Source organism: Centropristis striata, chromosome 6, assembly GCF_030273125.1.
Source record: "Centropristis striata isolate RG_2023a ecotype Rhode Island chromosome 6, C.striata_1.0, whole genome shotgun sequence".
NCBI classification, from domain to species: domain Eukaryota; kingdom Metazoa; phylum Chordata; class Actinopteri; order Perciformes; family Serranidae; genus Centropristis; species Centropristis striata.
Genome location: NC_081522.1, coordinates 27996564 through 28019673, shown reverse-complemented (window position 1 = coordinate 28019673; position 23110 = coordinate 27996564). Strand labels below are relative to the sequence as shown.

Below are 23110 nucleotides of genomic sequence, written 5' to 3'. Positions count from 1 at the left end.
CACATACCTTAATGACAAAATGGTGAATGTCTTTTTAAGTGATCCAGGAGGTGTTCAGACAGAGCACAAAGTGAATGTGAGACCCGACGCGACGCTAATGCAATAAAGTCAATTGATAAGGGTTAGCCAAGTAGACAGGAAATTGCTTCAGGAGGTGCAAACTGAGACGGAGATGTGTCAGTGTGTGTGTTCCAACTTGGGAAAGATTGGGGGAGTTCACTGAAAGTTTTGATGTCAGAGTCAGAACTCCACACACAGAACAGTCAGTGTGTTTACTGGCTGTTCTGAGATTTAGATCATATGCCATGGCATTCATCTCGGACTTTACCAAGTTTTCACAGATTCTACACTCCGAGCACTTTAAGGACTGTCACATCTTAAGTATGAGTTGAAACTTCCTATATTAAATTAGAAAAAATAGACTAACATCTGCATTTCTTTATTGAAGGTCAGGTTAGGAATGTTTTCCTTGTCATCTTTACTTCAGTCCTTGTTGCTTCTGGGAGAGTCAGCATTTGCATGTTTCCTAGAGGTTGCTTGTCAGGAAATTGTGGTTATTTTAGGCATTTGAACTAGATACTACTGTCATTTATTTTTTAGCGTTACTGATAAAACCCAACTGACATTTGAATTTTGATACCATAAAACATTGCCACTATTTGAAATGTAAAAATCATAACAGACCGTGAGAATGTCAACACTATCTAGCTTTGACGTATATGATACAAGAAGTTTCAGCCCAGACTCCAGATAATTACATGATATGAGTGTGGTTTTGGAAGCCCAATGAAAAACTGACTCATTATAGAGCAACACACTCACACAAACACACACACACACACACATGCCACCACACTCCCACTTATGCACAGTGGCCCTACAGCCCAGGACAGACATCCTGCTAAATAAATAACAAGTCACCATTAAAAAGAATTATCAATATTTTATTAGTGCGAACTGTGTAAGACAATAAAAACAGAGTCATGGTTAAGCATTTATGTTCCAACTGGAAAAATAAACAACATCAGTGCAGCGCACAGTAGTATCAAAAAAGATGTGGGCTACATGCACATGCATGCGCTCATACAATATATTAAAAACATAAGCAGTATAAAGATACTCTAGTTTAATACTCTAGTGGAAATCTGGTTTTACAGCTCTACAGGATCTAAGCAGCAACTCCAGATGATCATGCTGGTATGGACCCTGCACAGGGGCCCCCACATGACATATGCAGCAATCTAATTAGGTCTTTATGTAAGGTAGTTAGCCTATTTGTCCCAGACAAACAAACAAGATCATCTGATTTACATAACTAACTGTTGTGGTTTTGTATGTAATGTAAACATTTAGTGCATTTTTTTTACTTCACTTGTTCCGTCATCTTCCTTTCTCTTCTTCAGTGTCAGATCAGCGTAGACTCTCTGGTGTTCCTGAATGGGACACTGGTCTGATGTCTGCTGGTCAACTCCCTGAAGGAAAAAGGCAAATAAATGAATAGCTTTAGGGAAGAAATACAGTAAAATATGGTCACATATAATTTAGATTTTATCGATTTTTATTTTTTTTTAGCTTGAGGGAAACAGTCTTAGAAATAGCCACATGACAAGACTGTTGATCGTATTCTGAGTATGGTGTTGAATAAAAAAACTCACTTGCCCAAAATAAGGCAAGCCAATGTGACCATTATGAGTATGCCTGTGCACAGAAAAAAATACTGCAATTTTACAAACACTGCAGGAATACTTCTTTATGTTAAATAGACTTCCTCCCTTGCATGACCTTTTTTCTGCACAGTGATTAAGTTTGTGTAACGTGTAATCAGGAAGGTCATTTATGAAACTTTTTTGTTTAATAGATGTGTGTATTGTGTGGCAATGTGGATAAGAGAGCAGTAGGTCGACACTTCAAGGTTCTTAATGAATCCTTGCATTCATGTTGAATGGGTATCAATTCAGAACTGGTTCTCAATACCCAAGGTGGCAGACAAAGCAGTACAGTAACAAAGTCACTGACATGTTCTTGAATCTGGCCCACTCATCTGTAGCAGCTTGTGTAATTTGACTGACTTGAGTGCATTTTAATGTGTGGGTGTTTAATGTGAATTGGGCCAAAATAAGTAAAGCAATTTTATATATTTTCTTTTCATAATCTCCCTTTTCTGATGTTCATACCATTGAAAACCACTGTAAATTTCCATTGTGTCATTTAGTTATTGGTTATGGTTTCCTGTATTTGTTTCTGATGATCTCCTCGCTCCTCTCTATAACACAGTTCTTGTGAAACCGGACCAAGATGCACATTCCCATGAGCCTGAATTACATTCTGCTCATCTGCCAAAACCAACCGACTTGGTAAAAATGTTCTTGAGTCGCAATAAACCATAAACATGAACACGCCCTAAAGTTGTCAAATGGAATCCATCAGTAGCACAACAGCAATGTGGAATCACATACAAACATCCTGAAAGAAAACACACATACAGCTGAAATCTCTGAAATATTCCAGATGCCACCTGCTATCCTCTTCTTGTTTATGGTTTACTTATTAAGAGAGTTTGAATTTTCACACAAAAACATTTCATAGGTGAACAGCCCCTGTGCCTCTTGGGCAGTAAACAGCCACAATTCATATTCCAAGATGTGAGATAAATGCTTGATTATTATCTAAGAGCTCCATTTGTGCAGCAAGTGTGTGGGTGTGTGTGCTTACAGACCCCTGAATCTGCTCATTTCACAACATTACACAACATGACTGTTGTTGTTTGACTCAAAATGACCTTATCTTTAATGTCAGTGCTGCTTTACTTTGCTCCATTAACCACTTATACAGCCCAGCGTGCCTCGACTCCACACAATACACCACTTCTGTTCTTTGGATTAAAATGTCTGGGGGAAGCACATGTGCCTGAGAGAAAGATATGATGTGTCTGTTGGAGTATGTTGCTTCTTGAGTGTGTGTTTGATGGAGTCAGTGTTGATTGGCCTGATTTTTATTGTGTGTTTGAGTTCTGTGAGTGTGAAGCGATTACCCTGAGCAGGTTAGCCACGGTGGCTTTAGCTGCGTGTGGCTGCAGACAAACCCAACCTGATGGTAAACAACCATTCACTGGAGCCAGCCTTCAGTCTGGCTTTCCCACAATACAAGTCTATGGAGGTAATTCAATGGAAGAATTGACACTATGGTAATGGGGCTCCTTGACACCAGCCCCACACAACACAAGCGTATGGCCGAGTCAGTCATTGCCAGTAAAGCAGCACAAGCCTGTGGAGAAACCAGTAAGATGGGCCCCACACTATTCAGTCCGCAGCCTTTAAGTGAGCTCGAATAATCCCATTTCAACCCAAAGAAACTAATTTAAAGAAATTAAAGTGCACCTAAATAAATGGATAGTCTGAGAAATCTGAATGGTACCAAAGACCAGTTGGAGAATAATACACCCCTTGCCACCCACGCACAAGCTACAAAACAAGAGCAAATAAAAGACACCTTTGTCACCAGCACATAGAAATGCTCTCACACAATCACTGGAGCAGGGCCTGCATGGGTAATGATCTGTTTAGTGTGTGTACACGTGTGTGCATATATTGGTGTGAGGCAGATGCAGTTTCCTCTCGTTATGGGGGAAATCTAGACTTGTGAAAGCAATAACCATCTCTTCTTGCAGCATCTACCTCTGATCTCGATACAGTTCCGACTCATGCATGAAAAGGCACTTAACTGAAAAACAATACTGACTGTAAACTGACTGTTTCAGCTATGAGAATATTTACACCACTCACATGCCTTTATGTCAGGTACAGAACTTAAAGCCTCCTGCACTCTGCCCGGTTCTTTTGTTCTATACTTGGTTTTTACAAAAGACTCAAAACGACTGAATAAAGTTTACCATTTTTTAAAAAGAATAATAGCCAAATGCAATGAGCAGCACTGAACTCTGCAGTGTTCACACCGGGGGCACAAGACAGAGTACCAAAAAGTTCCCCTCATGGTGACAAAAACCCTAGCTGGCTGTCAATCACCAAGAAATAGTTACAGCACACAACTCCCCTTAAAAACAAATGGTTTTGAGCCATGCTTACGGCATGGCTTTAGGGACAGCCATGTCGGTTCTGTCAGGCAGTCTCTCTGCTAGGCATGCCATAGTGAGGCATAGTGTTGGCTGGTCCCGAGCCAACAAGCTCGGGACCAGCCATTTTCACAAGAAAAGTTCTTGTGATGATGCTCAATATAGCATATATTGAGCACTTACTTTGATCTCTTGCATTCAATCTTTAGACCTTCTCCAAAACAAAACTAGAACACTAATATTTTTTGGCTGTTTTTATTTGATGAAACTGAGCACTGAAACACGATAATAAAAAAAAAAAATGCATGAACATCATGCAATGCCAGTAATACCTACAACCATCTGTCTACCACTATGGTTCAGTGAATTATCTATACAACTACTGGATTTCATGGCCCCCAGAGAATGAATCATATATTGCATGGATTGCTATGAAATTTGGTACAGAATGAACCCTCGTGACCCCCAATATATTTTCTTGTAGCACCACAGGCAGGTCAGAGTTCTTACTAATCTTACAAACTATCTCAACATCTACTAGATGGATTGGCAAAAAATGTAGTACAGACATTCATGGTCCCCAGAGGACGAAGCTTGCTGACTTTGGTGATCTCCTGGCTTTTTCTGTAGCGATAGTTGACATGTGGTTTTTGAATGAAAGCTTTTGGGTACGAGAGCTCCTGGTTTAACCCATTTCAGCCGGGAAAGCATTACCGCATTTCTACCGTTAAAACCGGGAGCGATGTTGCGTTATTCTACCATTAAAGCCGGGAAAGCGGATATGTCATTTTGTAGTATTTGTAGTTTTTTCCACCTATTTTCGGTCTCTTGGCCAATAAAATGCATCAGAATACATGCGGGAGTGTCACAATGCAACATTGGACTTTTCCAGAAATCATGGCGGAAGACGACTATAGCGGAGGGAGCTCAGAAGTAAGTGACGGAAGCGATCTTGATAAAAAAAAAACAGCACCGACGATTTTATTGCTGATCCGGACTTTGAACTCTTGGAACCAATCAACCGGGATTTATGGATGAGGAATATGTTTTTAGACGACATATTTTCACTGAAGAACAGACAGATTTGTGGCCATCTGGAGATAATAACAATAATAATACTAATTGATTGTAATGATGATATAAGAAATCATGACTGTTTATGTCTTATATTACTTTATGCGTCGTTGACTACCCTGAAAAGTGCAATATTGATAAAATGAATCATTATTATTTTTTATTATTATTATGAATATGATTATTATTATGATTTTTTTTATTACAGTAGGCTAATGAGAACTATGTCTATTTCTTCCAATGGTCATATCATGTTTGCATCTTGCTAATGGGCATGTATTAGTATTATGCATAGGATTTTTATTCAGTCAAACGTAACATTTGCTGAGTTTGTTGATTTAAAAAAAAAACTTTATTGAAGGTTTGGACAAATAAACTCAACTTCTCATGAAAGCCACAGGTATAAGCTCTCAAATACTTTTTGAATTTAATTTCTATCTGCTACAGAGGCTGAAAAAATCTTCTGTTGAATTTCCAGAAAAACTTCAGGTTTTAGGGGGTTCTTTCAAAATCGGCTATAGGTTTTCCAGGCATTTTTTCCAGGCGTTTTAGGCCTAAATGGGTTAAGATCCTGGATGAACCCACAATTCATCATAAACTCAGCGACAAAAAAGGAAATCACAAATGAGTGACACTTGAACAATTAGAATCCATTGTAAACGTAAGATATGAAATAATGTTAGTAAGGTGATGTCTGCAAATTAAATGCAAAACAGGTCGGTGGCTGGGAGAAAGAAAGAGAATGTTGTCAGAAATAAAGCCACTCAAATAAACTGACGGGCAAGCTGCTGTTGTTCTTCCGAGCTCAGCATTGACTTCTGAGCCAGGAAGCCGAACCAACCAACAAGAAACCGATTGACAAAAAGTTCACCTTAATCGACTGTATGCACAGTATGCAATAGATAAAGAGAGGCACTCCCAAATATGTGACCTTGTCGTTTCCAGAAAAGCATTCATAACAACTTCAGCTTTAAGATATTGTCCACTGATTATTTACTGGGCTGTGACAACATTTGATAACAATCATAAACCAGAGATATGGACTTCTACTGAGGTTGGAGTCATGATTCATATCTGGGATGCATCTGTTGAAAACACCCCCCCCAAATCTCAGGCCTTAAAAAAACAATGACAATGATATCATTCATGTTTATCACGGGAAAATTCACTATCAATGACTGCAATGAGCTCTCTTGACATGTTGAGGCCTGACATGAGTCTTATCATCCCAGCTGGTCCCACATTTGCCACTTATGTAGAGTTAACAATAGTTTTCTTCCCTGTCATACAAAATTGCTGAGTTAAAGTAGTTTCCAGTCATAAAGAGGCACAATGGAACTGCTAAAACATTTAGACTGGGTGTCAAGTTGGGACCATGCTACAGCGGCTTGGGAATAATTTAGACAAAGGCAGCTGAGTAACACAGTCAGGTGAACGGAGCTCACCCCCAGTCATGTAAAGTCTATTGTGTGCCTGGTACAGTAATAGGTAAGTGTTAGCCAGGTAACAACCGTGTGTTGAACTAAGCTCAGGTTGCTTCTGTTTCTAACACACACCTCCACACACACAGACATATAAAACATGATTACTCTCACAAAAAAGATATACAGCATTTACATTAGATACAAAGATGCATGTGTATCAATATGCATAAACACAAAAACCTGAACAAAGAGAGTGATTATTACCTCTCTGCTCCAGCAGACATTTAGCATGCATAATTCAAATTCAATTACACTGTGAGGAGAAAAAGGAAATTGGAGAGAGACTCACAGGCACTAATAATCTGCTGCACCAGTAAAACCATTTCCTTTGCAGTGACTCAGCAACTCACACCAACTGGGCTCAGTTACTCAGCTCTGCCGGCCTTAACTAAGTTTTTAAGCAGAGGGAGATGCATCAGTGACACCTGACACCAGTGGCCAATGCACCTCAGAGGAACAATGTGTAACTGTGGTATGGCACTCTAAGCCTGTCCATGCCATATTGGTAAGACTGATAAACAGGAATTGTTTTGTCTGTAAAAATTGGATGATAGTGGGCAAAAATGACACCTACATATAAAAATGTCAGTCTGAACAACAGTCCAGAACAATAAGCGATGTAGTTACAAAACCACAGCAGCTCTGTGAGGCTGTACATATGCACAGCAGAGCTTTAAGTGAAATGCTGACATGTACACAATTAGGGCTGTGCATCTTCACTGGTCCCACGATTCGATTCGATTCCCCGATGCATCACGATGCGTTACATCCTCAATTTTTTTATATTACAACACATGGTTACTTTTTCATCAAGGACTACTAGTCTGATAAATGTGGGTTCACTTTTTACTATTTGTGCTTTACAAAATGTATAGCCAACTTTTGGAGTCAAGTTGTAACTATTAACAACTTCCTACTGCTCTAGGGACACTCTTGATAACCAACATTTCTGTAAACTAAAATAAATAGTATAGGTCTAGTCTACTACCCACATTATCTGTGTGATTATCAATTATGGACTGTTATTGCATCGATGCGGAATCATCCACATCTGGACTGCGATGTGTCAATTATACAATTATTTTCAACACCCCTATTCACAATCTGATTCAAATGTCAGGCATTGCTAACACTAAATTAGCAGTGAACAACAGTGGAACTGGGGCTGGCGACAATGTCATATATAAGGGATTTGGTCATAATCCAAAATATGGGAGAAATTAGAATTCTGACTTCACGATGGCGCTTGATGAAGAGAGTATCAATAAATGTTATCACAATTAATCCTGATGAACATGCCTACTGTACTAAATTACTGGAGGAAAAGTTGATTATCATCAAAGTCATTATGAAGCATGAATTTAGTGCCAATCCATTAAGTAGATGTTGAGATATTTTGGTGTGGACACTGCCAGCCATGGAGTCATGCTATGACTGAGTCAAACTAAAGAGCAACAAAGTCTCACATTGGTCTCCCCTTGAATCACACATTTGGCAGTTTAACTTAATGAACGACTTCAACAATTAATCTGTTATCGAATCGTTTTCCACAAATAGGGCTGGCTTTTTGACCAGAGCCAGTTCAGGGTGGGCCCACATCGGCACCAACTCTTTGCTGGTCTTGAACTGCAAACTGCCTACATCAGGGGCTGGGGGCGGGGCTATCTGACCAACAAGACAAACTCAGTGCCGTTGGAGAGATCTAAAACGTGTTACATTAATTTATTTGATTTTGTTTAACTGCAATGTGATTGATACGGGGGAGCTAGCGCGCTAACGTTAGCGGGCTAGCATTAGCTTACAACAAAGCCCAACATCAACATCTTACGCTCAGTGTTAAGAATATATTTGGCGTCCGTAGTGATCAAGATGAGCAGCACAGATGTGTAGAGACATGTAGTCTGCTGTTGTTATTATACTAAGAAGGAGACATATATAGATGTTAACAGTGAATTAATGACGTGACTCTAGAGCCTGTGGGAAAGCAAACAGGTTCTGAGACGGTTCACAAGTTAATCGGACTGCCAACCAGCTCTAGCACCGGCTCCAACAGGCCCTGAAATTGCTTTGGTTGAAAAGAGGTACTGTATACATGTCTTAACCTTCAATGACAAAACTCAAATGGCTATGCACAAGAAAGTGTTTTTCCTAGATAATTACCTCTTGCATTTCACTCATAATATACAAGTCAAGCTCTATTAACGTACCATGGATTTACTGTAGATGGATAGATAACATCACAGGATGAAATTAGAAGCCAATGTTACCTGAGCTAATGTCAAACAAGTGACACAACAAATGAGTGAAGAAATGACCCAAGGTGAGGGCTGAAGTTAAACATCCTCTGTGAGAGGGCAACGGCGGTTCGACAGGTTTTTCTACCATTAAAGCAGGTTTTTTTTAACATATATCTAGTCTTTCTTTGACAATACTATAAGTAAGAAAGACAACTAACTGAGGCTGTAGCTCTTTGATGTGCCGTCAATGCCTTCCTATCTGGATTTATTTAACATTGATGTGCGCATTTGACAACTCAGTGACAAGCTCTACCTTTCCCAAATGTAGACAATTGACTCATTCACCACCAACTTTTACAGCCCCATCTCCCTCATCCTGCCCCCGGCAGGTGTTCATAGTAAGACACAGCAGACATCAGATACTATCTTAGATACGGGCTGTAGGAAGTGCTGGGAAGTCACTAAAGACTTTTCACACGCAGTTCATTCAAAGCAAGTGAAATATAGATAAGGGCACTGAGCGAGTGGATCTTTTGACTGTTTCCATTGTTCGTTGTAGTTTAATTCTACTTTTACTACAATTCCAATGTTACAGCCCTAGGCCTGTCGAGAAAACCTTATTCATCACATTTGAAATAAGATATAGACATCACAAGCAAATCCACTTTTACCTCTCCCACTACTGCTGACTGCTGACACATGGAGCAACATGGCAGTCTTTTGTCAGATTCTTACATAAGCACACGCAGATGGGGGGCATTAGAAGCACATTCACTTATTTTCCTAGTCCCTCAACTGCAAGAACTCCAGGAGTCAGAGGAGAATTCCTGTACTATAATACTTCAATATGAGCTATTGTAATTTCTCATCACTGTTCAGTTTTTTCAATGACATATGTCTCTCATCAGATGTTCCATAAATATTTAATTTACTGTAGTTTGTGCCTTTTCTTATCAGTTCAGTCATTATGGAAATTCCTGCTACTATGTTCAACATTTTGTTGTGGGGGTGATAGCATGCTAACATCTCCAAAGCTTTTGACTGTACTTCCATCTTAACCCAATGAATGCGAGTTAGGTGTCAACATGTAACCTAAGTGACAAAGAGAAAAGAGAGGCTGTCAGAATCATGTTTCCCACTGGAGGGGTAAGACTGCGGGTTTGTGATTCTCCATTCCCTGCCACCATTCTGAAAGTCAGACAGGCTTCACCTTCCTATTGCCAAAATATAAACTGGAAAAAGCACTTGAGGGGTCGTTTATGTGACTTTTTCGAGTTGGGAACGATTATTCCAGCATCACATGAATGCAACACTAATGCCATATCTTGCAATGTTACATAAATCGAACATAATTTTTGTATCCAACTGGCGATGTGGATCTGCTCTAAAATGTAATGGGTTCTCCCTTGTCCCATGCTACCCTCAGCCACTAAGTTTCACGAAAACTGGGCCAACTGGCGTCTTTGTTAAGGTAACCATGACTAGTTCGGTTAACTGCTGTGACCAAAGATGTCATGTATGAATGCCCTATCAGGACGTTTGTCAACATTGCTTAGCGTAGTCGGCTGGAATGTGTTCCAAAAACGGGTCTGACAACATCAATAAGTCTTCAGTAATAAAAAGATTCATACCAATGCTTGCCAACAAAAATATCCCCATAGTAACTGTACGATAACATCCGAATCATAATCATAGCTTGCTGGCTCATCTGTGCTGCTTTGAGCAGCTGTGTTGCTGCTTTCGCAAGACTTGCTGTCAAAGATGTGAAAGAATACAAGGTGTCCTATCAGTTGGGACGTGATCAAAGTTGCTAAATAGATTATTTTCTAATTATCATCATTGAACATTGACCTTTTGAGAAATTCTCTAGAGTATGCCTCCATTGCAAAATGCTGCACCTATTGAGAAATATGAGTATGTGAGGAATAAATCCTTGAATCTTGAATGGATGTCTCCACACAAAACATCCTTATTCCCTTTGGATCAGAAGACTTAGAACTGGCATTGTCCTTTTATCCTTGCTCTATTCACTTTCATATATTTAACCTTGGAGGCCCTTTCCCTTACAGTCATTAACTTTGACCTTTTCCATTTACTGGAGAGACTAGCATTCAAACCAACCCTTTTAATATTATGGTAGATAAGCAAAAACTTCTGTAATATTTCTTGGTGGAATCTCAAAACCTTTTTCACACATTTTTAATTTTGAACTGAATGGAAATGACAGTTCCCTTTGTTACACTGGAAGAAAAACTATGAGCGCAGCTCACGGAGCAATTTATTTCAATCTATTCAATTTATCACTTCCCTTCACTGCAGGCATGGAGGAGAAATCCTTCCATTCAGCACTTAGAAAAACAGGGAGGTGTGGTCCATTCATGGTTCATTCACTTTTACATTTATACCTGTTAGCTTTTGTTCACCTTTGTAGATAAACAGCAAGGCGTGGGCCAAAGCTGCCATTCACTTGAGGAAGTACCTCTGCCTTGAGGCTGACTTCCCCTCAGTGTCAAACTTATGTGGTTATGTTTGAATGAAAGTAGAAATATTTTAGTTGGGAGTTTAAAAGGGGGTCAAGACAGCCTAAAAGTCAATTGAATTACTGTAATGATAACTTTTACAGTTACAGTATAACAAGAGGTTCCTTAGTTTTGGAGTGATAAATCCAAACATAAAAGACCTGGAAGCAAAAATGGACATTTAGACCACAAACAGTAGTTGATGTATGCCAAAACTACAGGGGAAATCAAGTTCAGCCAGAGTTTACACAGTTAATCTACCTCTGCTATTGTATTTCTCTCTCTAACCTTTAAGGCTTAAGGTTGACACTTTCTTGAATAAGTATAGTGCGTGTGTGTTTACGTGAGTCTTGAGACTTTGAGTGTGAGATATCAGTGTGAGTCTTGCTTTTTCACTCGTATGTGACCTGAGGAATGTTAACTTTCACACAAGCACGCACGCACAGGCACAGGCACACACACAGGCACACCAAACAACAGATGGGCATTGCTGGGAAATCTGGAGTGATGTCGTGAATGATTAATATTAGAGTGGAGTAGTGTGTCAGGGGAACAGTACTCAACACAAAGTGGAGAGCACACATGCAAATTTGCTGAATGAAACTGTATGTCATATTGACCAAAAAGTTTTAGGGTTTAAGAACAGGGTGTACCAAATATCACAGTCATTTAGAGCTAATCAACATCACATATCTTCTGAAAAGTGCTTCTAAAAGGCCCCCATCACTAATTAGAAGTGCAGCTGATTAGAGGCTGCTTGAGTTGAATGATGGGTCCATTTTCTGTTTCTTTAGCATCAATGTCTATTCAAATCCGAGTCATCTAGTTTTGAGTATCTTCCGATACCAATTCCAGATTTGATATTATTTTCCAAGATAATTGAGCAGCACAGTGCACACTTGAAGTACGTTAATCCCTTCCAGTTCCAACAGTCAGGCTCTGAGTTTTTCTCTTTCAGAGACTGTAGAGGACTCAGTTTTACTACAGACAAGATATCAGTTCCATATTAAACTAGAAGATCTGAAATCCATTTGTACCTTGTCATGATTTTCTGTCAGGAAGGAGGTGACATAATTCCAAAGTTCGGCCATATTACATTAAGGAAAAAAACTGACATGGCCGTTTTAAAAGCAATCCCTTGACCTCTGACCTTAGGATATCTGAATGTAAATGACATCTATGGATACCCACAAGTCTCCTTTTTACAAACAGCTTAAACATCTTCAGGAAATGTAAATGCCGAGAGACAGACAGATCCACAGTGCATAACCAAGTACCTGCCCCTATCTAAAACTGGTGGTTTAACTTTCTTTTCCAGGTACAGTGTAGATGCAAATCTGAACTCAAGTCAAGAGAATGCACTGTATATTGTGTTGAATGTTTATCTATCCATATTCCTGTAGTTGTTTGTATCATTTTTTTTTAAACAGTGTGTTAGTTATACATTATGCAGTGTGAAAAGAAACTTTTAGAGATTATATAATAAAGGACAATATATTGTCATCTCATTATAAGTTTTCATGACTTTGATACATTAAATAGTGACTGAAGCCAGCTTGATTTGTTTGTGGTAGTCAGGGGAATGAAGGCGTCACATGGCTGGTCTGAGCACCAAACACTGCAGTAAGCTTTTTACTGTCCCTTTGTTTCCTTAAATAGGATGAGCTATGTGTGTGTGTGTTTGATCACTCACCCGTCCTGTATCCTCACTATCCTGTTACATAACACCACTACACCTGCATCTTAACAATTCCCTTAACAATGACAGAGGTGGTGTGTGTGTATCTAGTACATCCATGCATGTGCTTGAATTCGCCTGATTCAGAATTTTTCATGCATATGGCCAGAACCAGGATTTATTTTGCATCGTGTTTATCACATTAAGCACGCAAAGGCACATCAGCACACACACCAAGAACCAGGTTATAAAAGCATATGATCACATATTAAATGTCTCTGAAGTTAATATGGACTCATAATATGGATTTGTGCAAGTGTGTGCATGTATGTAAAACATGTATACACTAACATTTCCCCAGGGAGAGGAGATGAGTGGTGAGTACAGGATGGGAGATCGGCTCCCACACTGCTGAACATACAGCCGGCAACACCAGAGGATCAGATGACAAGCTTCAGCCAACACACGCTCAAAAACACACACACACACACACACACACACACACACACACACACAAGCTCATGCAGTATGCACAGACATTTATCATGTTTTTGTCTCGTTTAACCTCCCTGCTGCTTTTTCACACATGCATCCCAAATGGTAACACACTTGACACACACACACACACACACACACACACACGTTGTTGCACTGAGTTAACATGCTTCTGGCAGCCTGAGGGGTCGCATATGTTCTGCCGCTCCAACACAGTATGGCACACTATGACTTAACTACTGCACATAATGATCACCTTTTACCAGTGTCCTCACAAGTGGAAGCCAAACAACTATTGAACCTTAAAGGTAAAATATGTTGGAAGTAGTGGCTGTTTGGAACACATAGCATTAAAAGTTGGCCGAACAATGTTGGGGTGTGTTTTACTTCTGAATACTTCTTCCACCACTGCATAAAACACAGTGATGTAACAACCTATTCATCATCAAATAACACTGCTTTGTATCATCAACATTGTCTCATATGAACACAGTTGCGTTGAATCAAGTGGTACCAAATTTTGGTGAGATCGCATCCGGTTGAGAGAGTGCTGAAAGTAGAGAGAAAGAGACAGCTTGAGACAACGTCACCCCTGCAGCTTGTTCAAGTTCGGGGACCCTATTTACACTTGGTTTTAAAATTATTTTTCGGTGATTGGATCACAAGTGTTCAGTGCTAAATAAAGTGTAAACAGGATCCAAGATGTATTCTGATAGGATCACTCAAACCATTGGCCGAGGCGGTCTAGAACGCATTTGACCAAATTAAGTTTTGACGGGTAAACAATGACGTGTCCTGGTGTTTCGTGGACAAGGACATGACAGAAAACTACATCAACAATGCAGCCATGTGGTGGTTGTTTTGTTGACAGAGCGCCAACGGTTAAAAAAAATGGAGAGGAGCACTGATGTATGTGGTTAGAGTGAAAGTGGAAACAGATGTCTAATCTCGATTTGAGCAGTAGAGTCAGACCAAAGAGAACATATCGTAATCGGGCAGTTTACGAGGAAATTGCTCTCAAGATAGCAACTACCAACTTGAGTTCTTGTTGTTATCCAATGTAATAAATGTGTGCGGGGCAATTTCACCCTCTAGCGGAAGTGGTGTAGGTAGTAACAAAATCTGAACACAAGTGGTCAGCTGGACGTCTTTGGAGATGCATGATACACACAGGGGTAAATGGCGATGTGTGTCATCTGTCCACTTGTCATCTGATCGCCCAAGACGCATTTTAAAACCAAGTCTAAAGAGGGTCAGTGAGGCAGGGCTATGGTGGGTGGAAATCGGTTATTAAATCTGACACAGACAATGCTTGCTGCAATATTTGAAATGTGAAATGCAAAGCTTGCCAGGGTAACTGATCTAACATGTGGAAACAGCTGCTCAAAAGCTGAAAAGTGTAACATGTTTGACAGTCTCATGCTAAGCGCTGGTGACAGACTGTGAGAGGCTGGAGGGTTTGGGAGGGAAGAGGGAGGCAGATTGCAGCTTAATTTTGTGCCGTGTGAAATATATTCCAAATAAATAAGTCAATGAAATTGAGAATGCTGGACTTTTTTTTCAACTGGAATTACATTTTTGTCATTGCAGAGTTAGAAAAAAGGTACTGTTGGGTACCTGTACAGAATTGCAGGTACCAGTACCAGCTCAAATGTCTCTGCAGATACAGGCACTGCCGCACACTTCTAGTGCTCTAAGACCCCGTTTTCATTTAGCAGTAACATGTGGTCTGAGTGATCCGAACATAAAGTGGAGGGCTCTAAATACAGGTGTAAACACTGTCAGGACGCATTGAGGACACATTGAGATCAGATGTCAAAAAACATATTTGGAGGTGGTTCAGGATATAATGTGTCCACATTCAGATAGTAGTGAAAACGGTTATGTGACTCTTGTCCATATTAGGGAACGCCTACTCACCTGCTGCCCCCTGCCCGATTGATCTGTGTATTTTTTAATGATGAATGGATTACTAAGTTTAATTTTATCCAAAACTTAACCTTTAGACATAACAAAACCTTGAAGCCAGATCTATCCCAAAGGTGAGATCAAAATTACAAGCTATTATATCTCATAAGTATTGCTGTCTTATTGTACTATAATACGAAAGAGATTAAAAAGAAATCCTTTAACATTCTTTAATAATTGGGCCATGTCGTGGTTTGATTTAATTAAAAAGCCTTACACACCCTTTTCTTTGAAAAGCTGACAAAGAGAGATTATACGTTTGTGTGACTTTTGTTTGCCAGTGTGTCTACAAAGGTGCGTCTTAGAAAAAAACGTAAAAGCTCAAGTACAAATACATGCAACTTAGAGTTAAAAGACAAAGTTGCAAAAATGTACAAGATAGAAAATACATGGAACATGTAACACTGCATGTGATATAGAAAATGCTTACATAATTACAGTGCAAATGTGTGTTCAAATGTAAAAAACTGTGTGTATGTGTGTCTCTATGACTGGCAGATTACTGGTTGAGCAGGTTACCTGGCAATGTGCCAGCACTAATCAGCACTGTGATTCTCACTTCAAAATGTTTTCCTGCCTGCTCACCAGTCGGTCACAACAAGATATAAAATAATAGGGTCAGTGAGGTTATGGTGGAGCAGGTTTCAGATGAACTATTTCATATATATATATATATATATATATGTAATAGTTCATCTGAAACCTGCTCCACCATAAATACTGCATAGAACTCAATTAAATATCAAAAGAACTTTGATTTCTCTTCTTGCACAAAATATATAATCCTGTAGATCAAAATGTATAATCCCGTCGATCCATATCTACAGTCATGGAAAAAAATATTAGACCACCCATTGTTTTCTTCAATTTCTTATTCATTTTGATGCCTGCTCAGCTCTTAAATTAAACTCTTATGAGCCATTTTTGTTGTTATCATTATATTTGTCCAAACAAATGTAGCTTTAGTTGTACCAGGTATTAAAATTGACAAGAAGAAAACAATGGGTGGTCTAATCATTTTTTCCATGACTGTTTTTATGTCCAGTATAAAATCTTTATTATTATTAATGGATATAATGAAACTACACAAATTTTCAAGGATTTCAAGGTAGTGATACAGCTGCATGTAATCGTAATGCTGTAACTTTTACTGTCGGTATGTAATCCTTTCTTTTGTTTTGATTCTTTCATCTGTACAATTAAAGGTGGAATCAGTGATTGTGATTGATTCTGAACATTGCTGTAATTTGAACTCGGCACAAACAAATGCACCTCTGCTGTCAGTGCTCTTCTGTGTTGAAGGGTTGATGATGTGTGGGATGCATGAAAATGTGTAGCAACATCTTATATTATTATTATTACTGAGCAGACATGGATATTAACTGTAGCTTGGCTGGATGGTGGAGGAAAACAGTTCACACCTCCTGCACGAGGGAAACCGCAGAAAGTGGAAAAGTAATTTTAAGGCTGGGTGTGTCGGAGCCTCCGGCAGGCAGATACTGTCCATCAGCGAGGTGGTGAAAACAGGACAGCTTAGCTCATCTTCCTGTGCATGTCATAGTATTTCCTTGTTTCCCACACACACAGGGACATCACTCACTCAGTCGTTAACTAGTCTATCGATATAAACTGCCTAACAGGAATGCATAAATATACACAAACATAACAAAATTGTTGTATCAAGAGCTGAAATATGTTTACCTCCCACACGGTTCTTGGGAGGGACATATTGTACAGAAGGTGTGTAACCTACTAAACAGGAAACTACAGGTCTATTTCTGTGCTATGCTGTGGTGTCCCCACCCTGCCCTGCTGTGAAATGCTACGGAAAACACAACAGCATGGGTTAACTCTGTCTGTCTGTCTCCCAGTCACTCACACATACTCATCTCATAAAGCCATTAGAGGGACCATTACCACATCAGTGTGATTTACCATTGGTGTTTCAACCCAGGCACGACAAGAACCAATGAGTCTGATAATCAGCCGGAAACCTGGCTGTGGTTCTCTGTTTTGATTTTGTGGTTAAAATATGACATTTAGCAATGTTGAACGTTCATTAGAATAAAACTATTATGACTAGACAAAATATGTGGTCAACAGTCTTGCTCCATCAACATTAATGTGACGACAGATTAAAAGGTTGCTTTTCAACTAAGCAAATGAAAAAAGGAATATGTGGTGATATTTCCCCACGTGTGTGTCCTAATACTGTAATACACACTGACAGCAGGTTGACAGTTTTCAGTTATCACTGAACAATGTCTTTGTCAACCAAGGTAATGGGGGGACCTGAAGACAAGACAAGACTAACCTAATTAGAAAAAGTCAGCAATAGAAATGGTTTGGCTGACAGAACTGAGTTTCAAAAGTCAAATGTTCCAAGCTTAAAAAAAAAATGTAAAAAAAGAGATTAAGAAAATATGTAACATAATAAGGAGATTACGTTTTGGGTTGTGGTTGTTTGTCAGCAGGGTTGCAGAAACAACTACTGGCTACATTTTTATGAAACTTGGTAGAAGGGTGTAGAATGGGCGAAGACAGAATCCATTAACATTTGGAGCGGATCCAAATCACAGGGCAGCAACAAAAAAGTATTCTTCACATTGGTTAATAATGCTAGAGAGGGCATGGCTTTAGGTTGTACTCTGTGAGTGTTTGGTGTCTAGTTCTTCTTTTGGCTTTGTATACTGGTATGTGTTGCTGGAAAATGTCTTGTTATATAATTGATATTTGATATAGTAAAGCCGTGTGTTGTGGGATGTGGAATGGGGACAGATCAAATGTTTGCTCTTACAAATAATAAATTACTATTATTACTAAATGACACAATAGATTCTCATCAGCTTACTTGCTTCACAAAGCTAAAAGTAAAAAGAAATAACTCTCTTGCAGCTTTTGGATTGTTCATTAAGAAGATGTTTGATGTGGGGTACACTTCCTTCCAACATAGCCTCAGACCAGATTAACATAGGCGTACAAGTTGCTGGTTTGATCGTGTGAAACTTGATATGCTGTGTTATGTGGTTCGCTCTTCTTAACATACTTATTTTGAGCTTGACCGCAGCTCTCTTCTACATCCCTCATCTGTCAATAGAAGGACATATTTAACAAGTTTGATCTTGTTAATTTACGCCAAGGTTCTAACATACTAAAGTCATGGAAAAATTATTAGACCACCCTTGCTTTCTCTAATTTCTTATTCATTTCAATGCCTGGTACAGCTAAAAGGTACATTTGTTTGCACAAATATAATAATAACAACAAAAATAGCTCATAAGAGTTAAATTTAAGAGCTGATATCTAGCCATTTTCCATGGTTTTCTTGATAATGACTTTGGTTATTATCAAGAAAACCATGGAAAATGGCTAAATATAAGCTGTGCATTAAAATGAATAAGAAATTGAAGAAAACAATGGTGTTCTAATATTTTCTGCCATGATTGTAGATATATGAACAGATTGAACATAAATTATACACTAAAGCTAAGTAAAAAAAATATGAAAAGAACTTTAATTTCTATTCTTGCACAAAATGGATACATTTTGTGGGCCTTTGTTTAGGTGGTACAAAACATTTATTAAGTTCCTGTCTGGAGCGTGTGTCTGGTTCTCCAAAATGGGATCACACAGATCATGATCTACTGCAGGGAATACACTGACTGTGGGTAAGTACCTTAAATCCAAACTATCCCTTTAAAGGCATAACTTTCATTATCTGTGTGAGAAAGCTCTTACTATGTCAATATATATGACAAATTAAATTCAGGAGTTTCTTACTTGATGAGAGCTGTCCTGGGTGTGTCTTGCTGCTGTTGCTGATCCTCGTTTCGAGGAGCACTGGGTGATGGAGGACTTGAAGACGGGATGGAAGAAGACGGAGGAAGTGTAGAAGAACGTAGCGATGAGGGGAGGATAGAGGAGGAGGGAGGGGTCTGGCTACGCTGGTTCTTGCTGTTTCGTAGAAGACGAAGGGACTTGAGCCTGATGGATGGCTGGATGAGGCTGTGGTTGCTACGGCGACCGGCCACCTTGCCAACAGGTCCTGTACCTGCCCTTTTGAAGGTTTGCTCTGCTCTGGAAAGAAAATGAACAGAATGTATCAAATTAAGAATTTTAAGTGTATTAAAGCTGCTTTTCCACAGTGTTTTGATGTACCCTTTATTCTCAGGTGCAGGTCTATGAGTATGAGTGATGCCCAGTAAAACACTGCAGGGAAAGAGTATGAAACGATGAAAAACATGCAAAGACACTGCATGTATTTTCAGTATTTCAAGATACAATGTACTTTATTGTATCTGCATAGTACAAAAGGTTGTACGCGTTACTTGATCTTTGCAGTGGTGGAAAGTATTCAGATCCATTACTTAAGTAAATAGTACTAATTCCATACTGTGAAATGACCCTACTACAAGTAAAAGTCCTGCATTCAAAACTGAAGTAAAAGTTCAAAAGTATCAGCATCAAAATGTACTTAAAGAATCAAAAGTAAAAGTACTCGTTATGCAGAATGGACCCATTCAGATTGTTTTATATATTCTAAATATATCATTGGAATATTTGTATTGATGCATTTAAGTTAGCTAATTTCTTTTAACTACTATATACGGTTATGAGGTTTTATTAAAAGAATGTCACCTATATCACCTTAAATTGATCATGTTTTTTTGTTAAATCTCGACCTGAAAAGTAACTAAAGCTGTCAGCTAAATGTAGTGGAGTAACAAGTACAACATTTTCCTCTAAAATGCAGTGGAGTAGAAGTATAAAGTTACATAAAATCAAAAGTGTACTTAAGTAAACTACTCGAGTAAATGTACTTAGTAACATTCAACCACTGGATCCTTGTTAGGTGCTTTATTAACGTTATTAAAACAACCACTTTGAGGTTAGCAGACTTCCAGCTGCATATGTACACACAATGCATGACAATTCTGGATAAAAAATAAGTAGCATCAAAACTCAACAATTTGTGTCCATGATTTATGAGTGGGGACATGCGTAGTCTTATGTTCTATCACAAGACAAATGTGTGTGATGTTGGCTATATTTGTAACCTTATATATCCGTGGGGAGAACATGAAGGAGTAATAAAGCGATATGATCTTGGCACTCTAAAACCATATGCCATAAAGAAAACCCCAAGACAGATTTGGGGTCTTGAACTGTAGACAAGCTATCAGCTGTCAAACTATCAAAGTGCACAGGGTGCATGTTAACGTGCTGAGGCAGGCAAGAGGGCAGGGGAAATTCTGAAAAAGGCAAATGCCACAAAGGAGCGCAGAGCAATCCTACTATTGTTTGAACGCTCCCCTCCTGTAGCTCACTTCATGTTTTGTCTACCAGTTTCTTAACAAATTCAACATGTCTGACAATAATTCTAAGAGAGACAAAGACACAGAGATAGCCAAGATGCTTAGACAATATTGTACAGCAAGAGTTATGTCACATGGTCATGGTATAATGCCAAGTGACCGTGGTATTTAAGCAGTGTGACCCTTAAGGCTCAGTAAGGGCAACAAGGCCTGAACTTTGACCCCTCAGAAGCAGGATCCACTTAGCACAGTCTGATATGATCCAAGTCTTCCAAGTTGTTTCTTTGATGTTTGACTGGGTTGTACAGTTTGTAAAGCCTCTTAACGGCAAATTTGTGATTCATCATTATTGATCTTGATGCTTTAAAGGTTTTTTTTATTTATTATTTTCTCTCTTTGTGACCAAGACTAACTTTTCAACATACCAGCTCTCCCCTTAGTTAACCTACAGGATGAGTAGATGAGCTCTGTTGTAGTCGGCACTAAGCTCAGTTTCCATTTGCATATTTAGCTGTCAGACACTGCTGTGCACTGACAGCTAGCTGCGAACTAACTAGGTCTTCTGCCAGTGACAGTTACTATAGTAACAGCATGAGAAGACGCGCTCCGTTGTAGTCACCGCTCCATTCAGTTAGTCATGTACTAAGCCTGGGGTAGATCTCTGTTCATCCCAAACACATTTTCATCAGGACACCTTTAGTCTCAAGCACTGCAGTAACAAACGTTCAGCCAGGTCAGAATGGCCATCATAATGTTGAGAATTGAATTTTGAAAAATTTCCAGTTATTGACTTCTCTCCATGGAGATATAATCATTCAAAATAGAATTGAAATTCATCAAAGAATGAATTTACCACCAACAACAAAATAAGTTTTAAAATCGTCATGCAGTCTGTGACTTTCTTTTTTTTCTATTATAATTATAACTCAGCACTCAGCACTGCTTTCTCCTGAGCAGGGGCCAAATATTGTGCGATCATTGTGATTCTTTTCATAAAGTTGTGGAAGATTACAAAAAGCTGTCTACATAACATATGGATAAACCCAGTAAGATTACATATTCTATGTCTGAAGGCGATTACGACTGAAATGTACATTTCAACTTTTTAAGTCTAATGTATTTCTCTATCTATTGCCCTGAAGTGTTCCACGTCTCATTCAACTTGTCTTGGTGTCATTGTTTGGTTTTATTCTTGTTAAGATTATGTGTGTTTTCAACACCTGGCGGACAGCATTGTCCACTTCCATCCTCTTCCACTTATTTGCCACCCAATTACAATAATCCTTTTGGTGACCCCTGACGACCCCTAGTGACCCACAGCCTGGTTAAAACAACCTAAACCACTAAACACAATGACTAAGTCTGTGAGGAATGACAAGTATGCTTGAAACACATGCACAGACACGTGCATGTAAATGTATGGAGGAAAGGGCATGCAAACACACACACGTGCATGCACACACACAGCACTAACACGAGAGTGACAGCCTTTTGTTTTGAGCAGTGTGTCTGACAGAGGAAAAAACAACATTACAATGAGAGGATTAGAAGACTTTTGTGAAATTCTAAGTGTTGCTGAAGGACCAGTTGGTTTTATTACACAGAAACAATGTCTGACAATATGCTGAAATAGCAGAACTTTCAATTGGTAAAAAAGAGAATGGAGTTCCACATAAGATGCAGATGTCACACACACTTTACAGTATGTAACCATCTGGTGGGTGACAGCTTGTGAGCAACAGGTCAACATTAATAGCTTGTCTTTCCCACTCTGCTGTGCACATTGACGTTGTACGTGAAAATAAACGAGGTTAAAGAGAAACTTTTGGACATGCATGTGCAAATGTGTGCCGGGCATGCTTTAAATCAATTGTGTGTGCAAGTATGCACGGGAGAGTTCCCTAAAAGATTAAAGCCAAGTTCACTGAATAATCCCATTAAAATGAAGAGGAATCAGTTCACATATCACATCTTGCTATAAAAATGTCTCAAGCTCAGGGACTGATGATAAATTGTCTGCTAATTGGAGAAACCCTCAGGTCAAAATAATAAACTTAGATTCAAATTTGTTAGTGAGTCAAGTACACACAAAGTGTCATTTGCAGCCCAATGACTATTGCTGCAGGGGGATAAGGGATCAAATGATTGTGGGAATCTAAGATCCTATGAAATAGTTTTGTTTCTTTTAAGGAAATGTGTGGCTGTCTCCAAGTGCTCCTGCAGAAATCTGAATTGTTCAGAGCAGCACAACGTGAACACACAACACCATGC

At 39.1% G+C, this 23110-nt stretch overlaps 1 protein-coding gene across 1 annotated transcript in view; it reads right to left on the bottom strand.

Annotated features, from left to right (window-relative positions):
* Window positions 1-923: 923 nt before the first annotated feature.
* Window positions 924-23110, bottom strand: part of si:ch211-266k8.4 (carabin) — a 73609-nt gene continuing 51422 nt past the window's right edge. The window contains exons 14-15 of the mRNA XM_059335467.1: window positions 19305-19601; window positions 924-1472 (exon numbers count right to left, since the gene is read on the bottom strand). Of these exons, the coding sequence (XP_059191450.1) occupies window positions 1406-1472; window positions 19305-19601 (364 nt within the window). The 3' untranslated portion in view covers window positions 924-1405. The remainder of the gene's footprint in view (window positions 1473-19304; window positions 19602-23110) is intronic.